General features: G+C 32.8%; 4 protein-coding genes and 3 non-coding genes across 10 annotated transcripts; 6 read left to right on the top strand and 1 right to left on the bottom strand.

Moving 5' to 3' along the window:
• Positions 1 to 1,138: 1,138 nt before the first annotated feature.
• LOC113855813 (binding partner of ACD11 1-like) lies at positions 1,139 to 3,387 on the top strand. Its single transcript, XM_027487442.1, has 5 exons — positions 1,139 to 1,228; positions 1,560 to 1,663; positions 1,772 to 1,847; positions 2,060 to 2,143; positions 2,794 to 3,387. The coding sequence occupies exons 1-5, from the start codon at positions 1,139 to 1,141 to the stop codon at positions 3,385 to 3,387; spliced, it is 948 nt and encodes a 315-aa protein (XP_027343243.1).
• Positions 3,388 to 6,628: 3,241 nt separating this feature from the next.
• LOC113853987 (vacuolar fusion protein CCZ1 homolog B-like) lies at positions 6,629 to 12,872 on the top strand. 4 transcript variants are annotated; one of them, XM_027484753.1, is made up of 10 exons: positions 6,629 to 6,923; positions 7,024 to 7,117; positions 7,420 to 7,603; positions 7,703 to 7,741; positions 7,852 to 7,961; positions 9,920 to 10,015; positions 10,115 to 10,573; positions 11,561 to 11,716; positions 11,946 to 12,175; positions 12,839 to 12,872. In XM_027484753.1, exons 1-10 carry the CDS (start codon positions 6,754 to 6,756, stop codon positions 12,867 to 12,869), a joined length of 1,569 nt encoding a protein of 522 aa, XP_027340554.1. In that variant the 5' UTR covers positions 6,629 to 6,753; the 3' UTR covers positions 12,870 to 12,872. The 4 variants fall into 4 exon arrangements, with proteins under 4 accessions (XP_027340554.1, XP_027340555.1, XP_027340557.1 ...); XM_027484754.1 differs by lacking the exon at positions 7,703 to 7,741; XM_027484756.1 differs by lacking the exons at positions 6,629 to 6,923; positions 7,024 to 7,117 and having other exon boundaries at positions 7,471 to 7,603; positions 7,690 to 7,768.
• A 2,550-nt stretch (positions 12,873 to 15,422) lies between these two features.
• LOC113853989 (small nuclear ribonucleoprotein Sm D2-like) lies at positions 15,423 to 18,158 on the top strand. The gene is made up of 6 exons (XM_027484758.1): positions 15,423 to 15,539; positions 16,745 to 16,799; positions 16,914 to 16,932; positions 17,461 to 17,538; positions 17,626 to 17,730; positions 17,802 to 18,158. The coding sequence occupies exons 2-6, from the start codon at positions 16,795 to 16,797 to the stop codon at positions 17,916 to 17,918; spliced, it is 324 nt and encodes a 107-aa protein (XP_027340559.1). The 5' UTR covers positions 15,423 to 15,539; positions 16,745 to 16,794; the 3' UTR covers positions 17,919 to 18,158.
• LOC113856719 lies at positions 15,647 to 15,739 on the top strand. The gene has a single exon (XR_003502952.1). It is a non-coding gene; the product is annotated as a small nucleolar RNA Z159/U59 (small nucleolar RNA).
• On the top strand, positions 16,200 to 16,279 carry LOC113856718. Its single transcript, XR_003502951.1, has one exon. It is a non-coding gene; the product is annotated as a small nucleolar RNA Z159/U59 (small nucleolar RNA).
• Positions 16,521 to 16,603, top strand: LOC113856717. The gene has a single exon (XR_003502950.1). It is a non-coding gene; the product is annotated as a small nucleolar RNA Z159/U59 (small nucleolar RNA).
• Positions 18,159 to 18,927: 769 nt separating the features above from the next.
• LOC113853988 (aspartate-semialdehyde dehydrogenase) lies at positions 18,928 to 22,366 on the bottom strand. The gene is made up of 7 exons (XM_027484757.1): positions 21,748 to 22,366; positions 21,250 to 21,336; positions 21,065 to 21,109; positions 20,891 to 20,986; positions 20,690 to 20,791; positions 19,343 to 19,497; positions 18,928 to 19,249 (listed from the first exon to the last, which is right to left on the bottom strand). The coding sequence occupies exons 1-7, from the start codon at positions 22,309 to 22,311 to the stop codon at positions 19,168 to 19,170; spliced, it is 1,131 nt and encodes a 376-aa protein (XP_027340558.1). The 5' UTR covers positions 22,312 to 22,366; the 3' UTR covers positions 18,928 to 19,167.
• Between the last annotated feature and the right edge of the window lie 206 nt (positions 22,367 to 22,572).

Here is a 22,572-nt window from a genome sequence, read left to right as displayed (position 1 = left end):
ACTATATATATATATATATATATAATGCCTTTTATGTACTTACACTGTCAACAAATATAGCTCATTTATAGCTTAATTGTTAAAAACATTTTATTTGAGGAAATAACCAGTTTATTTATACAATGTCTAACATAAGTTTGAAGCAAAAACCATGTTGTTATCAAATAACTTCAAACACACGTTGTTATTATTATTTGAAAGGATAGTTTGGGATGAGGATTTGATTTTTGTAGAAAAAAGAAATTCTCAGGAAGAAGGATGAAAATGAGATGAAAGTTTATTTGTTTTTCAGTTTTTTCACTTTTTCTTTTGTAATGAGTAAAAAAAACAGATAATAATATACAGGTTTAGAAAAAAAAAGAGAGAAAAATATGTTTTATTTTTTAAAGTCAATACTTTTTATCAAAATATTTTAAAATAATGTAAAACTTTTTAATCCAATCTTATTTTTAATTATGTAAAATACGTAAACATATTTTCCTTTTTATACTTAAGATTAAACATGAAATGTGTAAATTTTATAGGATTGAACATGTGCATGGTCTAATGATAAGATTAAATATAATATAATATCTTATTAGAAATGGAACAAGAATATCTCGCTCTCACAAGCTTAATAAAAAATATCTAGGCCACGTTTTCACACAAGGTAAGATATCTTAACAAATCTTCTCATATAACGATTTCTTTTGCACACGAATTCCCCCACATCCGCATATAGTCATTTTCTGAATTGTTGTTTTACCAAAAGTTTTTTTCTGACGTGAAATGAGTTGAAAAGAATTTTGTGTAAGAAGAAGAAGAAGAAGAAAGCAAATGGAGTACTTGGTTGGTTATAAAACTACCCATCCCCATAACGCATCTTGTTCCTTTTATGAAATTACTGGATTACCCTTACCGTTTTGCATCCTTCAAAATTGCTTTTTCCTTCCTTCTCATTCATCAACCTTCCCATTTTCTCTTATTGGCATCATTGTTTGTCTGAGAAAACCTTGTACCATATCGAAATGTCGGTATGTTTTAACGTTGTGATGTGATCCACAACTTTTCCTCATCAGGCTTTTTTGCATCTTGCTCATTTTCCCTTTTTTTTTCAATTAATCCCATCATTGCTACCCTGATGATATGAACATTTTACATGCAGGCCCCACTGAACGATACTGATCAAGTGGTTGAAGCGATTCCCCGCTCTACAGCTACGCCAATTTGGACAAATAATGTTTCAGATGTGAGGAAGAAATTGTTGCATAATAATAATGATTATCATTAAGATCATTTAGTTAGGTTTTTAGTCTAAATTCGAAATGCCTGGATAGTGGATACAACAATATCAATCTGCATTCACAATAAAACTTGCGCCATCAATAGTAGTAACAGTATTGGTAAACTAGTAAAAAATATGCAATTGTTATTGCTCTAGACTCTAAATCCATGCATGCATAGGGAACTCAAACTGGCTCAAACAAGACTAATTTCAGTTTCATTTGACAAATATTGTTTGCGGATTTTAGTTCCCTTGATGGAGAAATTCCAAGTTGATTCCCTTTTACTTTTGACAGATAAAAACAGTTAAGGTAAGTAATATATCAATGTCTGCTAATGAGAAGGATATTGAAGGTTTTTTCTCGTTCTCAGGGGATATTCAAAATATTGAAATGCTAAGGTCAGAACCCCTTCAGTGAATTTATCTTTTATTGATTTTTATGATTTCAATTGTTTGAATTTTTGGGCAAATGTCACTCCCTCAATATCTTTCGTTGTAATTTTGCAGAGAAACTGAGAGCACTCAGGTGGCATATGTTACATTTAGGGATTCACAGGGAGCAGACACAGCAGTGCTCTTAACGGTATAAATTTATTAAATTAACTTTTTGTATTGAAAACCTTATAGTACATTTTGATAATAATGAAGACACAATGTATCAATTTATACCATTAAATTTAATCCTTTCCATTTAATCGTTAATATTGATTAAAGAAAAGATTAAATGGTAGATATATTTGTAGTTGATTTTCTATTTCCTTTTGGATAAAATCACATACTTGTGTTTGTGTATAGGGTTCCAACATAGTTAATATTCCTGTCACCATCACACCCGTTGAGAACTACCAGCTCCCCCCTGTAGCTCTTCCCTCAACTCCTGTAAGCAACTTATTTAAATTCTCTACCTAATTATCAATTCAAATTTGCAATATTTATTGCATGAAATTGTGGATCATCATTCTCCGTTGAGGCTTGTATATCTGTAATATGTACTTGATTAAGCTAATTATGTTAAATTTGATGAACACAGTTTCACTCGATCCCTGTACCCAAAATATCAGTGTCAAAATAACCTGGCAGTGCTACTGTGTTTTATATGTATGACCCACTAAATTATTATTGATGGCAGACTATTCCAAGGTTCGGGGTTTTGAAACATATTGCTTCACGATTATAGACAAGAGAAATGTTATTCTTTCAAATATGTTCTTGAAAGTCATACAAATCATGTGAGTCTCACTTTTAATTTAAAAAGTCTCACTTGTACTTTTGTATTTTTAAATAAATTTTAGTCCAGTGTGTTAGAAAAAATATAATAAAAAGTGTGTTTATAGTGATAAACAAGTAAATCGATGAGAAAATGCAGGTAACTAGAGAATGCGTGTTTGGATGCCAATTAAAGTGACATGAACCCACTTTTTGGATCCATAAGCTAGTCCTGGTTGCTTTAAAAAAATGCATTTGAAAGTATGTTATTTTTCAATTATTTTATTTATAAATGAGATTTCAATGTAAAATACTCTTCTCAGGAAAAAAAGCAAACTCCTGCTGGTGTTAAGAAAGCTGAAGACGCGGTAAGCACCATGTTGGCGAAGGGTTTCATTCTAGGAAAGGATGCATTGAACAAAGCGAAATCCTTTGATGAACGTCATCACTTGACCTCAAATGCTTCTGCCACGGTAGCTTCCATTGATCGTAAAATGGGTATAAGCGATAAACTAAGTATAGGAACAACTATTGTGAATGAGAAAGTAAGGGAGATGGATGAAAAATATCAAGTCTTTGAAAAGACCAAGTGTGCTATTGCTGTTGCTGAGCAGAAGGCAAGTATTGCTGGATCAGCTATAATGAGCAATCCATACGTGTTAACTGGAGCCATGTGGGTGTCGAATGCCATTACTGCTGTTGCAAAAGCAGCTGAAGATGTAACCACAATGACCAAAAAGAAGCTTGAGCTGGCAGAGGTAGAAAAAAAGGATTTCATTTACAGTGAAAGAAAAAGTACCCTTGATGAATTGGAAAAACACCAAAACCAAAAGCTACACAATGAGGATTCTCCTGCAGCCCCTTTAAAAGTTCCTGTTAATTCAGGTCATGATGATAAGAAATTGGAAACTTCATAACTTTTTTGAGCTGACTCTCAAATCTTGAGTACAATTGGATTGGTTTAGTTTTCTTAGTTGTAGTTATAGTTAGTCTTCACTCTTCACTTGTTGGAAGTTTGATATAGATGATCACAAGTTTTGTTACTTGATGTAATGGTGTAAAAGTTGTCTAACAAACTTGATTCTTGTATATGAATCAGCGTTTATGAAAAGTGAATAATGCTTTTGTTCATATTTACTATAGTTTGTTGTTTCTTCACATTCACTACTAAATCCGAAAATATAGACGGGCTTTTTCACTATTACAGACGAATTTTAGCATTACAGACCTTATGTAATATGCGCGTCGGTAAATAATTACAGATGGATTTTTAAATTCATTTATAATTTATAGACAGAAAAATCTGTCTGTAATTTATTTATGAAATTTCAAATAAATTGTTTTATTTTTTTATAAACATAATTATTTCTCGCTGTTTCTAATTATCACAATTTATAAACATAATAAAAACTACAAAATTATATATTTAAAATTAAAAGTTATTTATAAAATGTAAAATTAAAATTTCATTACAAAGGAAGAAGTAAACATCTTGAAAAATAATATAAAAAATAAAATAACATTGTATATCACTAATAATTGGCGTGATCATCTTCCAAAAAAGTATCGCCATCAGTAGAGGAGGAGTCAGAGAAAGAATGACGCATGAAGCTGAAGATTGATGGTGTTGGAGCTGATGGAGGAGGAAGAAGAGGTGTAGAGGTGTTTGCTCTCATGAGCTCAAAGTATGCATGCATCTGCATATGCTGCACATCCCTCTGCATCCTCGATGCCACCTTCTTCTCTATCTTTTTCTCTATTTTCTTCGTCTACTTCTTCTTCCATGCACTTTACTTGCTCTTCCACATCTCTTCATTTTGCTTCTACGGTTCTTTATTGAGGGCATGGACCTGAGTGTGGATCATGTCCTCTACTTCCTCAAGTACAAGAGAAGGGGCATCTTCGGTGACAGATGCAGGGGGCATAGAGTCTGCAAAACGAGTCCCCATGCTGTAAATGCAGCTTTTATGAAGGCCACCCACCGTCATCCCCTATCCTGTCCCTTGTCCTGCAAGGTCTGCATAGTAGCTGGTGTGGAAGTGGAAGTGGGAGCGGTGGATGAAGCAGTGTTGCCACGATTAGGACCCTGAGTAACATCTTTCTTACCTTTACTTGTCATATTTGAAACAAATATAATACATGTTTAGAGACCAAATACACAATATTGTATCAACCTTTTATTTTACATTACACAAATTTCTAATGTAAACTTTGACATAATCTTCCCTAATATATGAATATTTTCCTATATTTGTTTACACTTAATACAACAAATTTCTAATGTAAATTTTGGCAGAATCTTCCCTAATATATTAATATTTTCTTACATTTGTTTACATGTACTTAATACAAAAATCTAAATTTTCTTTACACATAATTTATATATTATGTAATAATATATTAATTAATGCATAAAAAACGTATACATTACAATCCTAAACTGTTCTAGAGCGCATCCCCTTATAACTCCACAACATGTATATTTTACAAACTCCACAAACACAAACAATCCAACAACACACAATAATCAGGTTCGGAGAAGGACCTCTATGCCCTTCCCCCTAGTTATACAATCTCCAATCTTACAACTCTATCTTAGAAATTTTAAGTTTCTAAAATACATCAAAAATAAAAAAATAAACCGATTAAAAGTTAGAGTATCGTACCAGGAATACAATTATGCAAATTATCTTTCAAATGGATGCTCCAATCACTCGCAAAGGCAAAAAAACTGAAGCTCCTTGAGAGAGAGGCGAGAGAGATTTATGAAAAATGAGGAAGGGGAAGGGGGAGGCACAACGGAAAAATTCGTCTATAAATTGTCACATGAAAAGTCAGTTAAAAAGGACAGTATTTACAGACGAAAAAATTTGTCTGTAATTCCTGTTTATATTGTTTCGTGCCAAATGGCGGGTAAACTACAGATGGATAAAAATTCATCTGTATTACAGACGAATTTTTTAGAAAATTAAAAAAAAAATCATAAATTCGTCTATATTATCCGTCTGTAATCAGTGCTTTTCTAATAGTGATTGTTAAACAATGGGAGTTTTTTAACCTTGCTTTGTAGCAAAGACAAAAGGATTGAACCAAATATTAGAATAACAATTCTTAATCTTCTTAAAAATATCTTGTTTCTTAAATGAATAATACATTAAAATTTTTAAAAAATATTTTTTATGAAGTAAATTTTAATTTTTCAGGTGTTAAATATTATGTAAGTCACTAATAGAGATTGGTCCAAGTAACAAACAGTTTAGTATCATTTAAGCAAGATTTTGAGTTTGAGCCCTTATCTATATAAATTTTTTTCAATAAACTCATCCACAACATTCAGATTCAGATTAAACCGAATGAAAAACTAAAAAAAAAGTTACATAAGTCATTAACATAATTTTTTTGGACTAATTTATACTTTTTTTACCTTCTTACTTTGAATTATGTTAGATTTTATCTTTTAAAATTTTGTTAAACTAAATAATTTTTTGGTTAATTTTCTATCTAAAACTTATGTGAATTAAATATATTTAAACTTTATTTTACAGAAAATTTATCAATCAAAATATCAAATCTTACTCAAAGTTATTTTTTCTTATTTTTAAAAAATTTAGAACATATGTTATAAAATTTTATCAAAATATTACTAATTTAATCTATAATTCTAAATATTTGATTAAAAATCTAAAAATAAAAAAATTTAGATAAAAAATTATATTTACTTGAGTTTTGAAGATAGAGTCATAATCAGTTAAAAAATTTGAACAACTAACATTAAGTCTAGTATTTAAATATAGAATGTTTTCTTTTATATATATAACTTCAATATAGTTTCAAAATATTATATTATTGAATAGTTGATATGTATATATTTAAAAATATAAAATTTACATTCGGAACGTTTTGTTAAACACGTTGAGATTGGAAAGCCCTCCAAGTACAAATCGAGTTATTTCTAACATTGGACTGAAGTATGAATATTGATATTTGTTATGAAGTATCTTATTATTGGGAATGATATTGTACTTAAAAAAAGAATAAAATATTATATCATTTAATATATTAATAACATTAAATATTATAAATTAAGAATATAATTTAATAAAATTTGAACTTGCGTTTAAGACACAGACACGTGTTAAAAAAAGATTATTAATAAAATGTTTAACGTGGAAAATGAGAAGGGGGGAAGATGACTGTTAAGTTGAGTGTGGGGTGACCGGAAGGTGAAAGCAAGGGAGAGAGTAAAGTGAGGGATTGAGGGAGCAATCGGAATAGGAATAGCAATGGGTGTGTCTTCAAACGAATCCATAGAATTATGCATATTCGATTTGAGGAGAGGGCAACACGAAGGGCAAGAGCTCGATAAGATCTTGTTCTTCTTCCCCGCTGGCTTACCCTTCTCTAAGCAACTCTCTGTTATTGGCCTCAGTGAGGGACTCATCACTTTTACTAGGTTCTTTCTCTCTCTCTCTCTCTCTCCCTCTCTGTTTGTATTCAAATCAAAGACATCAATTCATCATCGTTCATTCATACGTTCATTTCATTCATCGCAGAATCTTCTCTCCCGAGGCTGCTTGCGAGGTCATCGAAGCGGAAAGACATTCTCACGTTTTTTACGAGGCCGAACCCGATATATGGATGGTTATGGTCTGTAACTCCTCTCTTTTTTCTTTTTCTTCCAATTATTGCATTATTATGTCTTTTATGATTCAGCGTTTTGGATGTCCTTCGATAACACACTTGTGCGGTGAATCACAATGATTCCAATTGAACTCAAATGCTCTGCATTCACTTTATTTTGTAATGTCTCTAAGACTATCTAGAACTGAAAGACTCCAATTCTGTAGCCTGAGCCCTAAAGGATAGATTAGTGATTGTTAGCATTGTTGACTAAAATGATTTGCTTAGGGTCCTTACCGCACAATGTTGCTTTGCTTCTGTTGTGTTAGGTGGTGGAGAAAAGCAATGATTCAGAACCTATATGGAGAGATGATGCGTTAAGAAAAGTTCTCAAGGAAATTCACTTACTTTTTGTAATGTTTCATGGATCTGTAAGAGCAATGCTGGAGAAAGAACCTGGTGGAGAACTAACAAGACGTCATTTATATTCCTTTATCATGGATTATCTAAGGGGTAAGTCATCACGCAATAGCATGTCTATGGAATTGATCAATCGTAATTTTTCATTAGAGTTATGATTCAAACTATTTCATTGTAAGTAATAATTGTCAGCATGTAAAACGCGGTCTCCGTGGGATAATTGCTGCTGTGGTAATGGTGAAGTTGCTGTATCAAATGGTTTCCTTTGGCTCTTTGCTACGTGACTGATGCTGAAGTAGCTGTCTCTCATACCTTAATTATAAATTTTCTCTTTGAGGCAGATTTTCTTGTGGGGAAAAAACTCGTTTTACCATCATTTCGTGAGTGCTTAAAGGAACGTGGAACTGTGCAGATGTTGACAATAGGTCGGGAGGCTGCGATTGAGGTTCAGGTTAGATAAGTTTTAAGTTGTTGTTTGATAAACTGCAAAAACCTTCCAAAACTAGAGCAATGCTGTGATAGAGCTTCAAAATATTGTGTTGCTATTTTTTAAAAAGTTATTTCATGTGTCCCCGTTGCTGCGGGTGTGCTAGTGAATTTTTTATCATCTGTTGTCTCTGTCTGTGCTTCACACTTTCTCATCTTACTTTCCTGGTTGCTTGTGGAGTCCAGTTTGCATATAAATTGCTACGATTTTATTTATGTTATTTTATTTTGGGGAGGACAGACATTTGAGTTTAGTACTACATGCTTCTTAAAAATTTGGTTCTCAATTGAAAGAGGGTGACGATATGAGATTTTAATTTTATATTTGAGTCAACTATATAAAAACTTGTGGGAGAGGCTGAGCTGGTGTCTTGATGTCTGTTAGTTGACTTAGCAATGCTGTCTCAGGAGTCAGGATCACAGCAATTCTGAAAATGATAGGATTATGAATTGTCTCATAGAACAAAATTGTTAGTGCACAATTTTTTTGGCTGTCTAAACCTTTTTCTTTTAATTCCCTTCATTATCTTTTTCATTAACTTCCTAATTAGCTCATAACTAGCACTTGTTATTAATACATAGAAACAATTGTGAGAGTAAATATGAAATGAAAAAGCTGAATTTACTTATATATATATATAAGTTGTTGATCTTCTTATTGCAAGTATTAGCATAGTTACACCATTTAATTTTTGTAGACATTGAATTTTTTCCATCCAATTGTAATTAAAAATTTGCGTAACAGTTAATAAAGTCTATAAAGTTTCACACAAATAGTTGATGCTTCATCTCATCACTTATTTTAATTTATAATATGTTTTTAAAATTATAAGTTAATGTTGATTGTTATGTTACATACCTATCAAGATCCAATTTATCTAAAATTTGATATACACGATCGTCAAGATGATATTAAGTAATTCAACAATAAAGTTAGTTAAAATTATGTTCAGTAAAATGTTGTAACAGACTAACAATGTAACTGTCCAAACTCCATTCTCTCTACATACCAATTTAGAAAACCTCCTTAAAATGACTATCTGCTTTGTACTACATAGATGCCGATCACCTAATCTTATCCCAAATAAACTGTTGAGCTCATGAAATGTCCTTAAAAATTTTAGCTTCCAAATGAATGCATCAAATAATCTTTGTAAACAAACAGCTTAATGTATACATTATCTCCTACCACACCGCTGTCTGAGTGCTATAGTATGTTTGGTTCTGGGGATTTAGGTCTGATTCATATTGATAGGGAAGAAACCTACAGTTTTAGATATTCTCTGATTGACTTTATAATGAAATATATTAATTCCATGAAACAAGGTGAAGTTTTCTGATGAGTCACCTCATAGCACAGCTGTTATTGCTATGCAGTCACAGGAATTCTGTACTTGCGCACCAATGATTTGTTGATTAAGATGAAACATGCTTGCATAGGAAACATCTCAAGTGAGATATGAGAGCATGAAAGGAGAAAATTTCAAGCATATAATTAAAATGAATGGTTAAGATTAAAACTAATTAAAACAATGTTGACTATTTGTGTATGATTGTATGGTTAAGATTAACTTCTCTCACTAGATATATTTTGAAAAGTATATTATACGTTAAACTAAAGTTGATTAATAAAGTTTCAAATAATTTATAAATTATCAAAATATTTTAACTTCATTTGCTTGTGAACTCTCAAAACAATGGTTGGATTTATGAAATTCGACATTTATAAAAAATTATTAAGTTGATTAAGTTAAACAAGACTTACTTTTAGAGTAAGTGGATCGCTTCTCTCTCTCTCTCTCTCTTCTCCAATGTCCAGTGTCCACTTAAACTATTAACTACTTGTGGCAAGTTTTGATGAAAATGAAAGAAGTTTGGCTTGTTGATTGGCATTTCATTTTGTTGATTTCCTTGTTTTGGCAGTCACTTGTCAGGGTGCTTGAATCATCTGCTGGAAATACTCCCTGCTACTCTTTGATCTTATTTCAAGACCTGCTAGTGTCCACAACTCTATCTCCTGTATGGTTTACTACAGTTTTTTATTTTTTGACAGAATTTGATTGAGCAAGATGCTTGGCCATTCATCAAGTTACTTATTAACCTTGACTCTTTTGTCAGGATGACACCATAAATTTATTCACATATGCTGTGCTAAGGTTGACTCCACATGCTCTATCTTCTGGAGCAAGTTCCTGGTCCTACTTACGGAAAGGAAGTACTGCATCCAATGTTGCCACTGAGTCTAACATGGCCTATCCAAGCTCTATTTCTGAAAATTTGTATGGTTCATCAGATATAACTCCCGGTGAAGATAACCACTATCATGTTGTGAGGCCTTTACAGAGTGACAAATGGTCCAAAGGAAAAGATGGTTATCTTGTCACTGATTTATGGGGTGCAGAGGTTGGTACCTGGGTGTTTGCCACTCCTACAGTTTTGCTTCAACAGACAGGAGAGAAAATGTATCTCTGCGTTTATCAGCATAGAAGCCTTACGTTGATGCTTCTTATTCCTGTATCCTCCATACCTAATGGGGAGCAAGGTGTGTCGGCAGTGAAGCAGAAAGTTCTTGAAAATGTTAGTCTTCTATTATAGTCACTTTTCTGTTTCCTAATGAATTGTGACAAGCTTTTGCTCATAATATGAACTGATGCTTAACACTCTGGTGTTTTTCCTGTATTATTTTGGGTTCAACTTTGTGCATGCTACAATTCATTGACAGGACCGCTATTTGCTGTGACGTTATGCCTACAACTCTGTGCATGCTACAATTCATTCCTTTTCTCTTTTCCTGTAAAGAATTTCCAAACATGGGAGATTGAAGAACTTAACTTCTCATTTCCCTTCCTTTTGCTACATTCCTCTCTATCCAATATAGCCTTAATACTTTGAATTTTTTTCTGTCCCTTTGATCATTGAATTCTCTTTCATAGTTTTTTACAAGGTTTGTATGTATTCCAATAGTGACACCAACACGAAAAATATTACTTTGAGAGAGGATTATAGATTATTCTGCTAGTGTATTGGTGGCATTCTTTTGTTTTCTGTGTTTTTAATTTCTATTGCTTTATGTGAACAGATCGGACAGTATATGTGTACACATAGATCCTCTGTAGAATACAGCTTCATGCTTTACTGCATTAATGTCTCCTGTAATAAATGATGTAACAGTTTCATGTGACATGTTGAAGCTGTGGAGAACCACGGAGATAAGTGGCTGTTTGACAACCATTTGTTGATATTGATGTTAACTATACAAGGGTGGTAATATATTACTTCACACTAGAAAATAATTTGTATGTATTTATGTACTATTTTTTGTTATACTAATCATTAATTGAAGATCAAATGTCTGATACCCTGCTCAAGTGATGTGATGTTGACAATGCACTCTGGTTCTTTTTAGTTGAGAATTTCTAATTTAATTTGCTTGATGATCTGATAATCTCATTGTTTGACAGTGCACTCTGGTTCTTCAGTTGAGAAGCATATAACATTGAACTGAGATATTTAGCAAATGTATCTTTTTCTCTGATCATACTTTTTTTTTGCTGAATACATCAGGCATCACTTAAGATATTGAAAGTTGAAGAGAAACTATCCAAGGGCTGGGGTGGTGAAAATGCATATCACGTCAGTGGGTACCGCTACTTATTAGTAGACGGTGATAGAAATGTATCCAGGGCTTCTCCAGCAACAAAAGTTACAACTTTAACCAAGGTGGTGTTGGTATCTGGCTGTGTTCTGATATCCTTTTTTCATTCATTTTTTTTTTTAAATCTATACATGATTTCAATTTTATAAATTTAAAGATACATGTTATTCAAGCTCCTGATGGCAATTCTTGGTGTTTGGCGCTATAAAGTTCTTGTCACCAGTGCTGTCGTTGCCTGTGAACTGCTGGCATGAAAACATTTTAAAGTTTGGTTCATGTTTGTGTCTGGTGCAGGAGTCCTTACTTGCTATGAATAGGCTTAGGCAAGAGGTTGAGTTGGAGAAGAATAGAGCAAAACTGGATAGCAGTAATTGTGAGAAAGATCTAGAGATGTGCATTCGAGCAAAAAATAACGCATGGGTTATTTCTCGAGTCACAAGAGGGAAGGAGCTTTACATGGTTCTAGAGAAAGCCAATGAAACGGTTCTATATGCCTCAGATGCTGTTGAGAAGTTTAGCGACAGGTATGCTCTTGGTTTCCTCTCATTAGTGTGCTTAATAGAGTACTTCATATGCTTAAATTGTTATCCGTTTACGATGAGGATGATGCAGAGAAAGAAGAGGAAAGGGAAAAAAAATCTTCCGTTAGTGCTTTGTCCAACTTATTTGGAACTTCTCTTCTTAAAAGGAGTTGGCCCGAACGGATTTTAAGAAAAATAACTTTTAAAAAAAAAAATTTTAATGAAGAAAACTTTGAAAAAGGAGGTTTTAGAAAAGCTATTTTAAAGAATTTTTGGCTTCTATTTCTCCTTTTCCTTCTTTATTATAAATCCTGAAATCTAAGAATATACTACCCGAGAAGTTTTAAAATAATCAAATTATCAATCAACTTTAACTTCAAAGTTCTTATTTTTAACTTTAACTTTAAAATATATTTTAAGCTTTAAGAAGGTCAGGCTTAACCCTATCTTAAAATATTTTATATTTCATGCCAAGAACTTTTATTTTACCTGGGTGAAAAATATTATACACTGGTATTATCTTTCTTTTTTCTCTCAGATGCTCATCTGCAAATTATGTTGTTTGACAGTAACAAATTCCCACTTAACCAAACTTGACAGATCCAAGTATCCCTAAACCTACTGAAAAGACGAATTGTAATTTTCTTTCTTGGTTGAATATGGCAGGTATTGCAATGGAACATTTTCACTGGACTGAAAAAAAAAGAAAAAAAGCAAGCATGTCCGACTCTGTAATTAGCACGTTAGGTCTTCTAACCTTGTTTTCCCAATAAGGTCGGAAAGTTTTCCACTTTTGAATTTTCTCACCAGTAAATTCAAGCAAAGAAGAAAGAATAATACTGTGTGTATATCTGTATATTAAGTGTAATTTATTTATACTTATTCACAGGTGCTAAATCAAATCTTGTCATCGATTACTTTTTTTTTTAATAATCAGAAATTTGTTTCAATTCCATGAGAAGTTGTTTTCCGAAAAGTTTCATTTATTTCACATTAGTCTTTGAATTTTTAAAACTTAATACTAAGCCTTTGAAATATCAGTTCTGGTTTCAACTTTATTTATTGTATATCAATTCTTGCATTTTTTTTTAAAAAACCCAACACCATCTTCAAATACTGATCTAGTTTTGGACAACAAATTTATCAATTTTTTTACAAATATATACAAATAACTTCCAAGCATTTCTAAGGTTTTTTTGCCAAAATAATCTAACATTAAATTTAAATTATTTTCCTTTTGATTTTTATTTGTTATATCAGACTAAGTATTGTATTTATAAGAATGATATTATTTTTTTCATTATTTTTTAAATAAGTATTATTTTACATAGTATGATACTTAATATTTTTAATTTTTTTTAAGTATTGCCTTTAAAAAGCTGATACTCTGCAAAATATATTATTAGATTTGTTTTTTCCGCCTGAATGGTACCCCTTTTCGCGTCGTGTCATGTATTTGTATGCATGTGTGTATACTATCATTTGGCCTCATCTATGATTTATTAATCACGTAGATCTCACATATTTATTTGAAGAAATATAATGCATAAAGATTCTAATTTCACTTTATGGATGCTTTATGCGCATGGGTATGTGGGGGCATGTTATTTTTGTGAATGTATATCCATGAGCATGATGGGTTAGGGGAGGGTGTACGGTGTACCAAGCAATGCAACCACGCCAGGGGTGTCAATCCCAATGGCGCCAAACTTGTCAACAAAAGCAGAAATGGGCTCATTGTGGTCTGGGAGGGACTGCTCAATGGTATTGGATTTGTTTTTCGCCTGAATCATTCTCATTGAGCATAGCTGCAGACGCAGTAAGTTTTGCTCAGTATTTAAGGGAGATATTTTTCAAAAAAAATAATAAATTACTTATGATTATGATGTATATATATGTGATTCTTTAAAAAATAATAATAAAAAATTAAATATCATACTACGTGAGTGAGACGATATTTATTTAAATTATAAAAAAAAAATAGTATCATTCTTGTAGGTAAAATACTTAGTGTAATATAGCAAAAAAAAAAAGAGTTTCATACAGGAAATAGTTTAGATTTGATTTTAGTTTTTGATTTTTATTTATAAAATTATTTCTTTATTTAATTTTGATTTTAGATTTGTATGAAAAATAGTGAACATATTTTTTATAGTTTTTTGGTACAAATATTTAAAATTTAAAAAGAAAACAAAAATAGGATTGAAAATTTTGCTATTTAAAAAAACAGTTGTTTTTTAAAAAGCAATGGCTCCTAACAGTTTCACTGTCAAAGTTGGGGTTTATACCAAAATGTTACATTCTACTTACTAATGTAATCAAAAGAGTTACAAATTTGTAGAGATACAAAATATAGTGAGTATGTAGCTCAAAGTACATAACTCTTTATTGCCCTAATTTCTTAATTATGATTCTGGACTGTTTGACAATGAAAAATAATATGAATGACAAGAGTAATATTTTCAACTACGGGTGACTTATTTAATATGTTGTTTTTAAATATAATATAAAATGTGATAAAACAATTAGACAACATTTAAATATGTAATGTATCCCACGTAATGCATGGATATATATATTTAAAAATGTGAAAATTAGATTTAAAAAAATTATACAAATTTTATTTAATTGATAAATAGTTATTTTACTGGTAATAAGCATAAATATATCTAGATACTTATTTTTTATTTAATAAAATTATAGTTTCATGATAACTTACGGACTTGATATTATATTTAATGCTGATTAAATGAATATGAGTTTTGATTAATGAATATATAAAAAAGTAAATATTCTCTATATGAAGAATTAATTAAATAAATATACATGGAATTTATGCAAACTATAGTCATTTATTATCAAGTATATATTTGATTACTTTTGGATGTTTTATCAATAATACACCATTTTCTCAAACATGATTTGTAATTGCTGACTAAATAAATCAACAATTACATTGTATAGGCATTTTCATTTCAAAAATATTAATTATCCTGTCTAGTGCGCATATATACTTATAAAACTGTAAAAATTAAATAAAAAATACTGTGCAATTTTATTTTAATTGATAAATAGTTATTTTAATAATAAAAAATTAACAATATCCAAGAAAATTGATTTCTTTTGTTTTAAGCTTACAAGCATTTTGAGCTTGGGTGTCAAGAAGTCGTGGTAGTGGGCCAAATGGAAATGGGCCTAACCAACCCATGTGGGGTTTTGAATTGAAAACAAAACCCCCCACAAAAAATAGAGGAGGGAATAAAGTTAGGGTTTTGCGATTTCACAGTATAAAACGAACTGAGTGTGGTCTTCACTCTTCGCCTTCGTACCTTTCAACATTCAGATCTTCTTGGTCATCTGAATCAAGGTACGTTGCTCATGCCGGTCTTCTTATTTTCTTACAGATTTATGCTTCAGTTTTTAAATTCATGCTCCTTTGTGTATATTTGTGTAATTTATTCTGGAAATGCTCATGTCTCTGATGAGGATGCGATTCAGTTATAACTTTCGTTCTTCTGACTAACAATTCATGAAGAATGCTATTTTGGAGACCTGAACTGAAGAGACATAGTTAGGACTTTAGAAAAACTCACAACACACCTATCCTTTTTATACCTTAATTTTGTTGTCCTTTTAGGTTACTTGGTATTTCTCATGGCTCGTGCTTCACCATTTCTGTTTGCTTTGCGTTCGAATTTGATAAAAAAAATTGTGCACCTACTGCTTTCTTGGAATCCTAGGATCTGGGCTTCCCTTAGGATATGGTTGGGAGAAGCAACGCTCGGATGAGGATTTTGAGCTATATATCTTCTGAGCTACTTAAAAATCACGTGCCCTTGATTTATGGCTAAAATTATCTTCCAAGCATTGTGGTCTTTGTATAAACTTTATTTTTAAATTATTATTAAATTGAAGGATTTGGAATTGTTTTATTTTAAAGATACATTTTCTGTTCTTCCATCTTAAATTTCATGTTGATTTGATTAGCGTACATAGTCTGTCCTGTCATTTCCAAACCAGTCAAAAAGTCTCTGAGGATGATGAATTTACATTCGTTCTTCCGAGTTTTTCATGAGGAAAATACATGGAGACCTGAACTGAAGAGGCTTTCTTATGTTTTTCTTGACATTCCCTCTCTGTCCTCCCCCCCCCCCCCCCAACCCCCTACAAGGGTGATCTATCTTTTGTTAACAATATTCAGCTGTTTTAGATAAGCTTGGCTGTAGAGAATAGTTTATTGTTTGCTCACAACTTCATTAATGAATTATGTCTTTTACTTGTATGCACATTGTATGTTCTGTAAAAATGAAGTCTCTCCCTGCCTTGAAAGTTGAAACCAATCACATCAGCCTCTGAGGATGATCAGAAAATTACTTTCGTTCTTCTGACTTGCCCATGAGGAAAGTACATGGAGACCTGAACTGAAGAGGCATGCCGATGTTTTCTATTTCTCCACTTTGTGGCCCTCTTTGTTTTCTCTGTAGTTTATTATGATATTAAGCTTTTGGTCTTCAGTTTCTCAGTTTCATCTTTCAATTTGTCATTTGATTAATATGTTTTCTCCTATTTCAGTTTTAACGTGGTTTGAAGAGTTTCTCAACTGCCCTTCATTTTCTGCCAAAATGAGGTATTTATTCTCTTACTGTTTCCCAGGTGAATTCTATTGCTATTATTATAATAATAAAATTTTCACCTTTTCCCTCGTGTTTTTTGCCTTTTTTTGCTACTTTCTCTTCTCAAGCCGGCCAATGGAGGAAGATGTAAGTTCTTTTCAGCATATTTATTATCCAAGTTTGGCTTTATGATCCTTAGACTGTATCACTGTTTTGTTGGACGTCTGTATTTAAGTATTTATGCAGATTCATTCAATATTTGTTGTGTATAATTAGCTGATCTTTGGTAGTATCTTAACTTTTTTTCCCTTTCCATTTTTTGTTTTGCCATTGATCATGTCCCAGCTAGCGAAAGGCATTTTAGGCTATGATGTGGTGTCAAAATCCTTTTTCGTGAACTGGATTTTATGTTGTGAACACTGAACAAACTAAACTTATTCTGTTAAATTTTCTTGCTTGAAATTTCGTAGCCTAAAATGCTACAAAAATTTTGTTTTATGACATGTGATGATATTATTGTTGGAATAAGGCCTTTCTTGCTGGAATTATCTGTCATTTCTCTTTAGTAGGGAAATTGGTTTTCCTGTTGTGATGTTCTTTATTGTTTTATATTAGGGCTTTAGGCTGGTTTTCTTTGCTTCTAAATCTTTGTCAAGTTAACATACTTCATTTCAGACCACTAAGAATGAGGAAGAGGAATTCAACACTGGACCATTGTCTGTACTCATGATGAGTGTTAAAAATAATACCCAGGTATGTTTGATTTTATGTTGTAGTAATTCTGAAGCAGGGTCACAGGTATTTGATATACTGATTTCTTCAAATATGTTACTTATGTAGGTACTGATAAATTGTCGGAACAACAAAAAGCTTCTGGGCCGTGTCAGGGCTTTTGATAGGCACTGCAACATGGTTCTTGAAAATGTCAGAGAGATGTGGACTGAGGTATGTTTGTCCCTTACATTTTCTTCCTGTGCACTTGTTAAATCTGCTAAGGGATCTGTGTGTACTATCAGGTGCCAAAGACTGGTAAAGGAAAGAAAAAGGCCCAGCCAGTCAACAAGGATAGATTCATCAGCAAAATGTTCCTCCGAGGAGATTCTGTCATCATTGTTCTTAGGAACCCAAAATGAGTTAGTGTTGCGATCAGCGTGTACAAGTAATTGGCTCTGTAGTCTTGCCTTTTTCATTATGTTGAATTCTTGATAACCATATATGGTGTAGACGTTCCCCCTTTGGAATTTATTTACATGTTTGGACATCGGCGGGGGATGTAGATGGTATTTTGATGAGGACGCCTGAGAACGATTAAACAAATTTCCGGATCTCTTTTCAATTCTGTACGTATTAACGTGTACATCTAATGATTGTATGGAAGAATAGTTTTAACATGTAAAGTTCTTTCTGCTTTTGATGTTTTTTGCCCTCGTTATTTCACCCAAATGCGTAGTTGTGCAGGAATATAGTGTCCGAGTATTTTGATATTCCTTAATTTTTAAAAGCCAAATTGAATTCATTGTTTGCATCACAGCAAAACAATTACTTCATGAACTGTGCCTTTCAAATAGATTAGCACGCTTTTCTTTTTCGTGCTACAATAATGCTTAAAGAATAACTTCGTTTTTAAATTATTCCATACCTTTTCTTGTTGAATTTTTCATATTCTTTTTGTATAATTTATTCTAATTCCTTAAGGTTTTACAGTTTATACTAACTTTCTTTTGAAAATAACCTATGATAAACAATGTTCTTCACGAATTAAACCACGAAGGATAGAAGTGATTGCAAATTAAACGCCGCTACATTGTACCCATTTATTTTCTATGATCACTTTTGTGAAAGTTTTCTAAATAGATTTATAGCGAATTGAATTTTTGAAAATTTATTGTCATTTGCATCATTACCTAAACATACTCGTATAGTTACAGACACATCGACATACCAAATTGTCCCTTTCAACTTTTGAACGGCAATGTCTTAAAAATTAAATTTAACACGCATAAATAAATTGATTTGCGAAGAGTAACTAAATCGCTAACTAAATAGAATAGAGGACTGGATTTAGAAATTTTGATCAGGAGGCTGGTGGAGACTTCGTGTGAAATAAAGTAACACCAAATATAACTGGTCAACAAATTCTTAGAAGATCAAACATTAAGTCGTTCACCTTTGCCATAACCAATGCATGTTATTTCCAGTGAAAAAGACTACAACAATTACGTAATAAGACCTTAAAACAATTGTTTCAGGCTAGTGTACTACCACATCGTTGAAAAGATCCTTGGACTAACTAAATCTCAAAAGAAATGAATAACCTCATCCAACTAGCAGATACAAAACTGATTCGAAAGAAGCGTAATCTCAGGTACCACGTCCTCGAACTCATAGCAACATCTCAGCAATCTGGACTGCATTAAGTGCAGCTCCCTTACGAATTTGATCCCCACACACAAAGATGTCCAACCTGTTTGTACATCCACCATTTTATGTAAAATGCTCATGTGAAAGTGCAAAGCAAAGTGGAAAATGATAATATATTGCCATGAAAGAGATTTACCCTTGATTCCCATCCTGAGACAGGTCACGGCGAATCCTACCAACAGCAACATCATCCTTATTTGACACTTCCAATGGAGTAGGAAAATGATTGGCTTCACGATCATCAATAACCACTACACCTGGAGCATTCTTCAGAATATCTCTTGCAGTGTCCTGAAGAAAAAGATAAAAAAATGAACTCACACAAATGATATCTTAACTTTAGGACAGGTTCTCTCTCCCAAATGGAATTTCATATCTCTTTTCCAATATAACCATGATTTTGGGCATACAAAGAATGACAAGACCCTGCAAGTTCCAACACTGAATACACAGAATCATAAGGATTGCTGTTATACCACTGAAAAAACAGAAACAACAAATATTCTCAAAATATGACTGAATGCAAAAGCCAACAATTTAAAGTCAAGTTTTATCACTACAAAAGGAATGATTATGTCCAATAAATGACTTGTACATTAGCGTTATATTTTTCTTTATCCATCATCATAAAGCCCACATGCAGTGTCGCTACAGGACTAATCTATCAATTATACTCCAAAAGATATAAATAAAACAAAACTAGATACTTCAACATGGCATAGAACATGTGAGCTTTATAGGAAGTTGGGTTATCACAGTTACCTACATGTTGCTATTTTTTATTTAATTCAGATATTTCATATTTATATTATACCTTATACATATGTCATTTGATAAACCTAAATTTAACAGAGATAAGGTCTCATCCATCCTGCATCAATTTTTATGAGACGTGAAAAGTCAATCAAGTTATAACCCTAAAACTAATTCTAGCAAATTTCAGTATGTCACATATTTCAACTGTCAAGCCTGTGAGTTATCGAGTAAATTATAAACATTTTACATCAAACGCAAGTTATCTTTGACATTCTGAAAAATTAAAGTAAGGCAGAAGTCATCTGTGGGCTAGTTCTCAAGTCTGACCTTAACCTCCTAGGTGAATCAAACAGGAAATTACATGTCAACGAAAGAGGAACAGAATATAACTAATCATCAATCAACAAACTTCAATAAAGGAAATCAAACAGTTAAAGCATAAAGATGATTAAGCTTTATATGCATATGTTGCTGTATCACTTTGAAACCAACAAGAAGCTGTCAAACACCATAGAATGCAATTTTCATCTCTTTAAATTTTTGAAGGGGGAAAATAGTATTGAATTTGAATCCAATATAAATATTAAAAAGCATGAAATAAATTAGTTGCAAGCTAGGAGTACTGGGTCTGGGATAAAATTCTGCATTTAGTTTTGATACTGAAAAGCTTGTCAACTTTGGGTTTTGGCAATGGCCTAAAGACACATAGCATGACAACACTATGTACCTCATCAAGGGGTCTCTCAAATTGAAGATTCACACTCTCAGCATGAGCCCGCATTACAGGAACACGTATGCATGTGGCAGTTACTTTAACATCCTTGTCATTCTGTGGAAGTGTAAAGAGTGAATTTACAAGGTATAAGTACTCCATAATGAGAAACAAATACACTAGTAAACAAGATATAATGATTCAATTTCAACTTACCCAGATTTTCCTTGTCTCCTTGACCATTTTCATTTCTTCTTCGTTATATCCATTTGAAAGAACAGATGCATTGTGCGAGAATAGATTAAAAGCATACTGCAAAATAATAACATCATCAGAAAGTAGTTCTCAAAGTTTTAATGATGATAGAGGTGTATACAGAATTGTGCAAACCTGTCGTTTAAATATGTTACAAGTTGGTGATTTTCCTTCCAACACCTTAAAATCAAAAAAGGAAAAAAGACACTTGTGATTAACCAAAGGCTACAAAACCAGTTGCTCCTTTTCACACTTCCCAGTGGTAGAGTTTGTAGTTTAAACTTTAAATAAAGCCAACAAACAATACAGATAGAGCAAACCTCACGAGTTTGGAGCTCAAGCTCTTCCATTGCAGCAGCACCGGCACCACTAGCAGCCTGATATGTACTAACAACCATACGCAACACCTGCAATATTCATTAACAGTTCAGAAATGACTCAAGCAGAAAGACGTCACATCACACCACAAACATACCAACACATAACAATCTTTTTTGAGTAAGGATGTGTTTGGATAAACAACTTAATTAAGTGTTTATTCAGCAAGTTCTTATTAGTTTATGAAAAAAATTTGATCACCAACCTCGTTGAAATAAACTAAAAATAATTTATTTCCGTAAGTTATATAAAAAAGCTAATTAAAATAAATATTAAATACGAAAGACTATTTCATACGTTTCTAGTAAACTCTTCAAAGCTCCCTTAAATTTTATAGCCCAAATAATAATAATAATAAAGAAACATTAATTTTGCATGACACATAAATTTAGCAATTCGGCGATTGATTAAAAGGTGACAAATGAATTGAGATGTTAAACCTTAGCGCGTCGATGAAGAGGTGTAGCAGCCATTAAGCAAATGATAGTGGAGCAATTGGGGTTTGCAATGAGTGCACCTTTTCCCATTCCGAGCTTGATATTTTGCATCGCTTCAGGGTTCACCTCTGGAATCACCAACGGCACACTCTCGTCCATCCGAAACGCCGAGCTGTTGTCAACCACCACCGTTCCCCGATCGACAGCGATAGGGCCGAGCTCCCTGCTGATGGAACCGCCGGCGCTGAAGAGTGCAATGTCGACGCCGTCGAAGCTATCCGCCGTGAGCTCCTCCACGACGTAGTCCCTTTCCTCGAAGGTGATGCGGCGGCCGGCGGAGCGCTTTGACGCCAGCATTTTGATGGAGCGGTAAGGGAAGTCGCGGTCGGAGAGGACGGAGAGGAACTCTTGGCCAACGGCGCCGGTGACGCCCACGACGGCGATGGAGGGTGCGTCTTCTCGGAGCGACATTCGGATCTGGGCGGGCCAAAACGACCTGGGCTTGGGGCGGACCGGTATAGGCCCAACGAAGAGGTGGTTGTGGCGCGAAAGAGAGAGTGAAGCCATGGAAATGTGGTGGGTTTGTGTTTAGAGTGAGAAAATAGAAAGGGTTTTATAGAGAGAGAAAGTTAGTGTTGTCTTGGCGGCTGGTAAGTAAGTATCGAGAGAGCTCTTCGATTTTGATTCTCACTCTGATTTGAAAACAGGGGATCACCAAACATACCACTTTCTACTTTCATGTCTTAACCTTTTTGCTATAATGCACTTTAAAATCGATTCATTTAAATAAATTTATTTTTAATATTTTATATACAACTAAAATTATAT

This window comes from Abrus precatorius, unplaced genomic scaffold (assembly GCF_003935025.1).
Source record: "Abrus precatorius isolate BTA unplaced genomic scaffold, Abrus_2018 Scaffold11, whole genome shotgun sequence".
Lineage (NCBI taxonomy): Eukaryota > Viridiplantae > Streptophyta > Magnoliopsida > Fabales > Fabaceae > Abrus > Abrus precatorius.
This window is presented reverse-complemented; position numbering and strand designations above follow the sequence as displayed.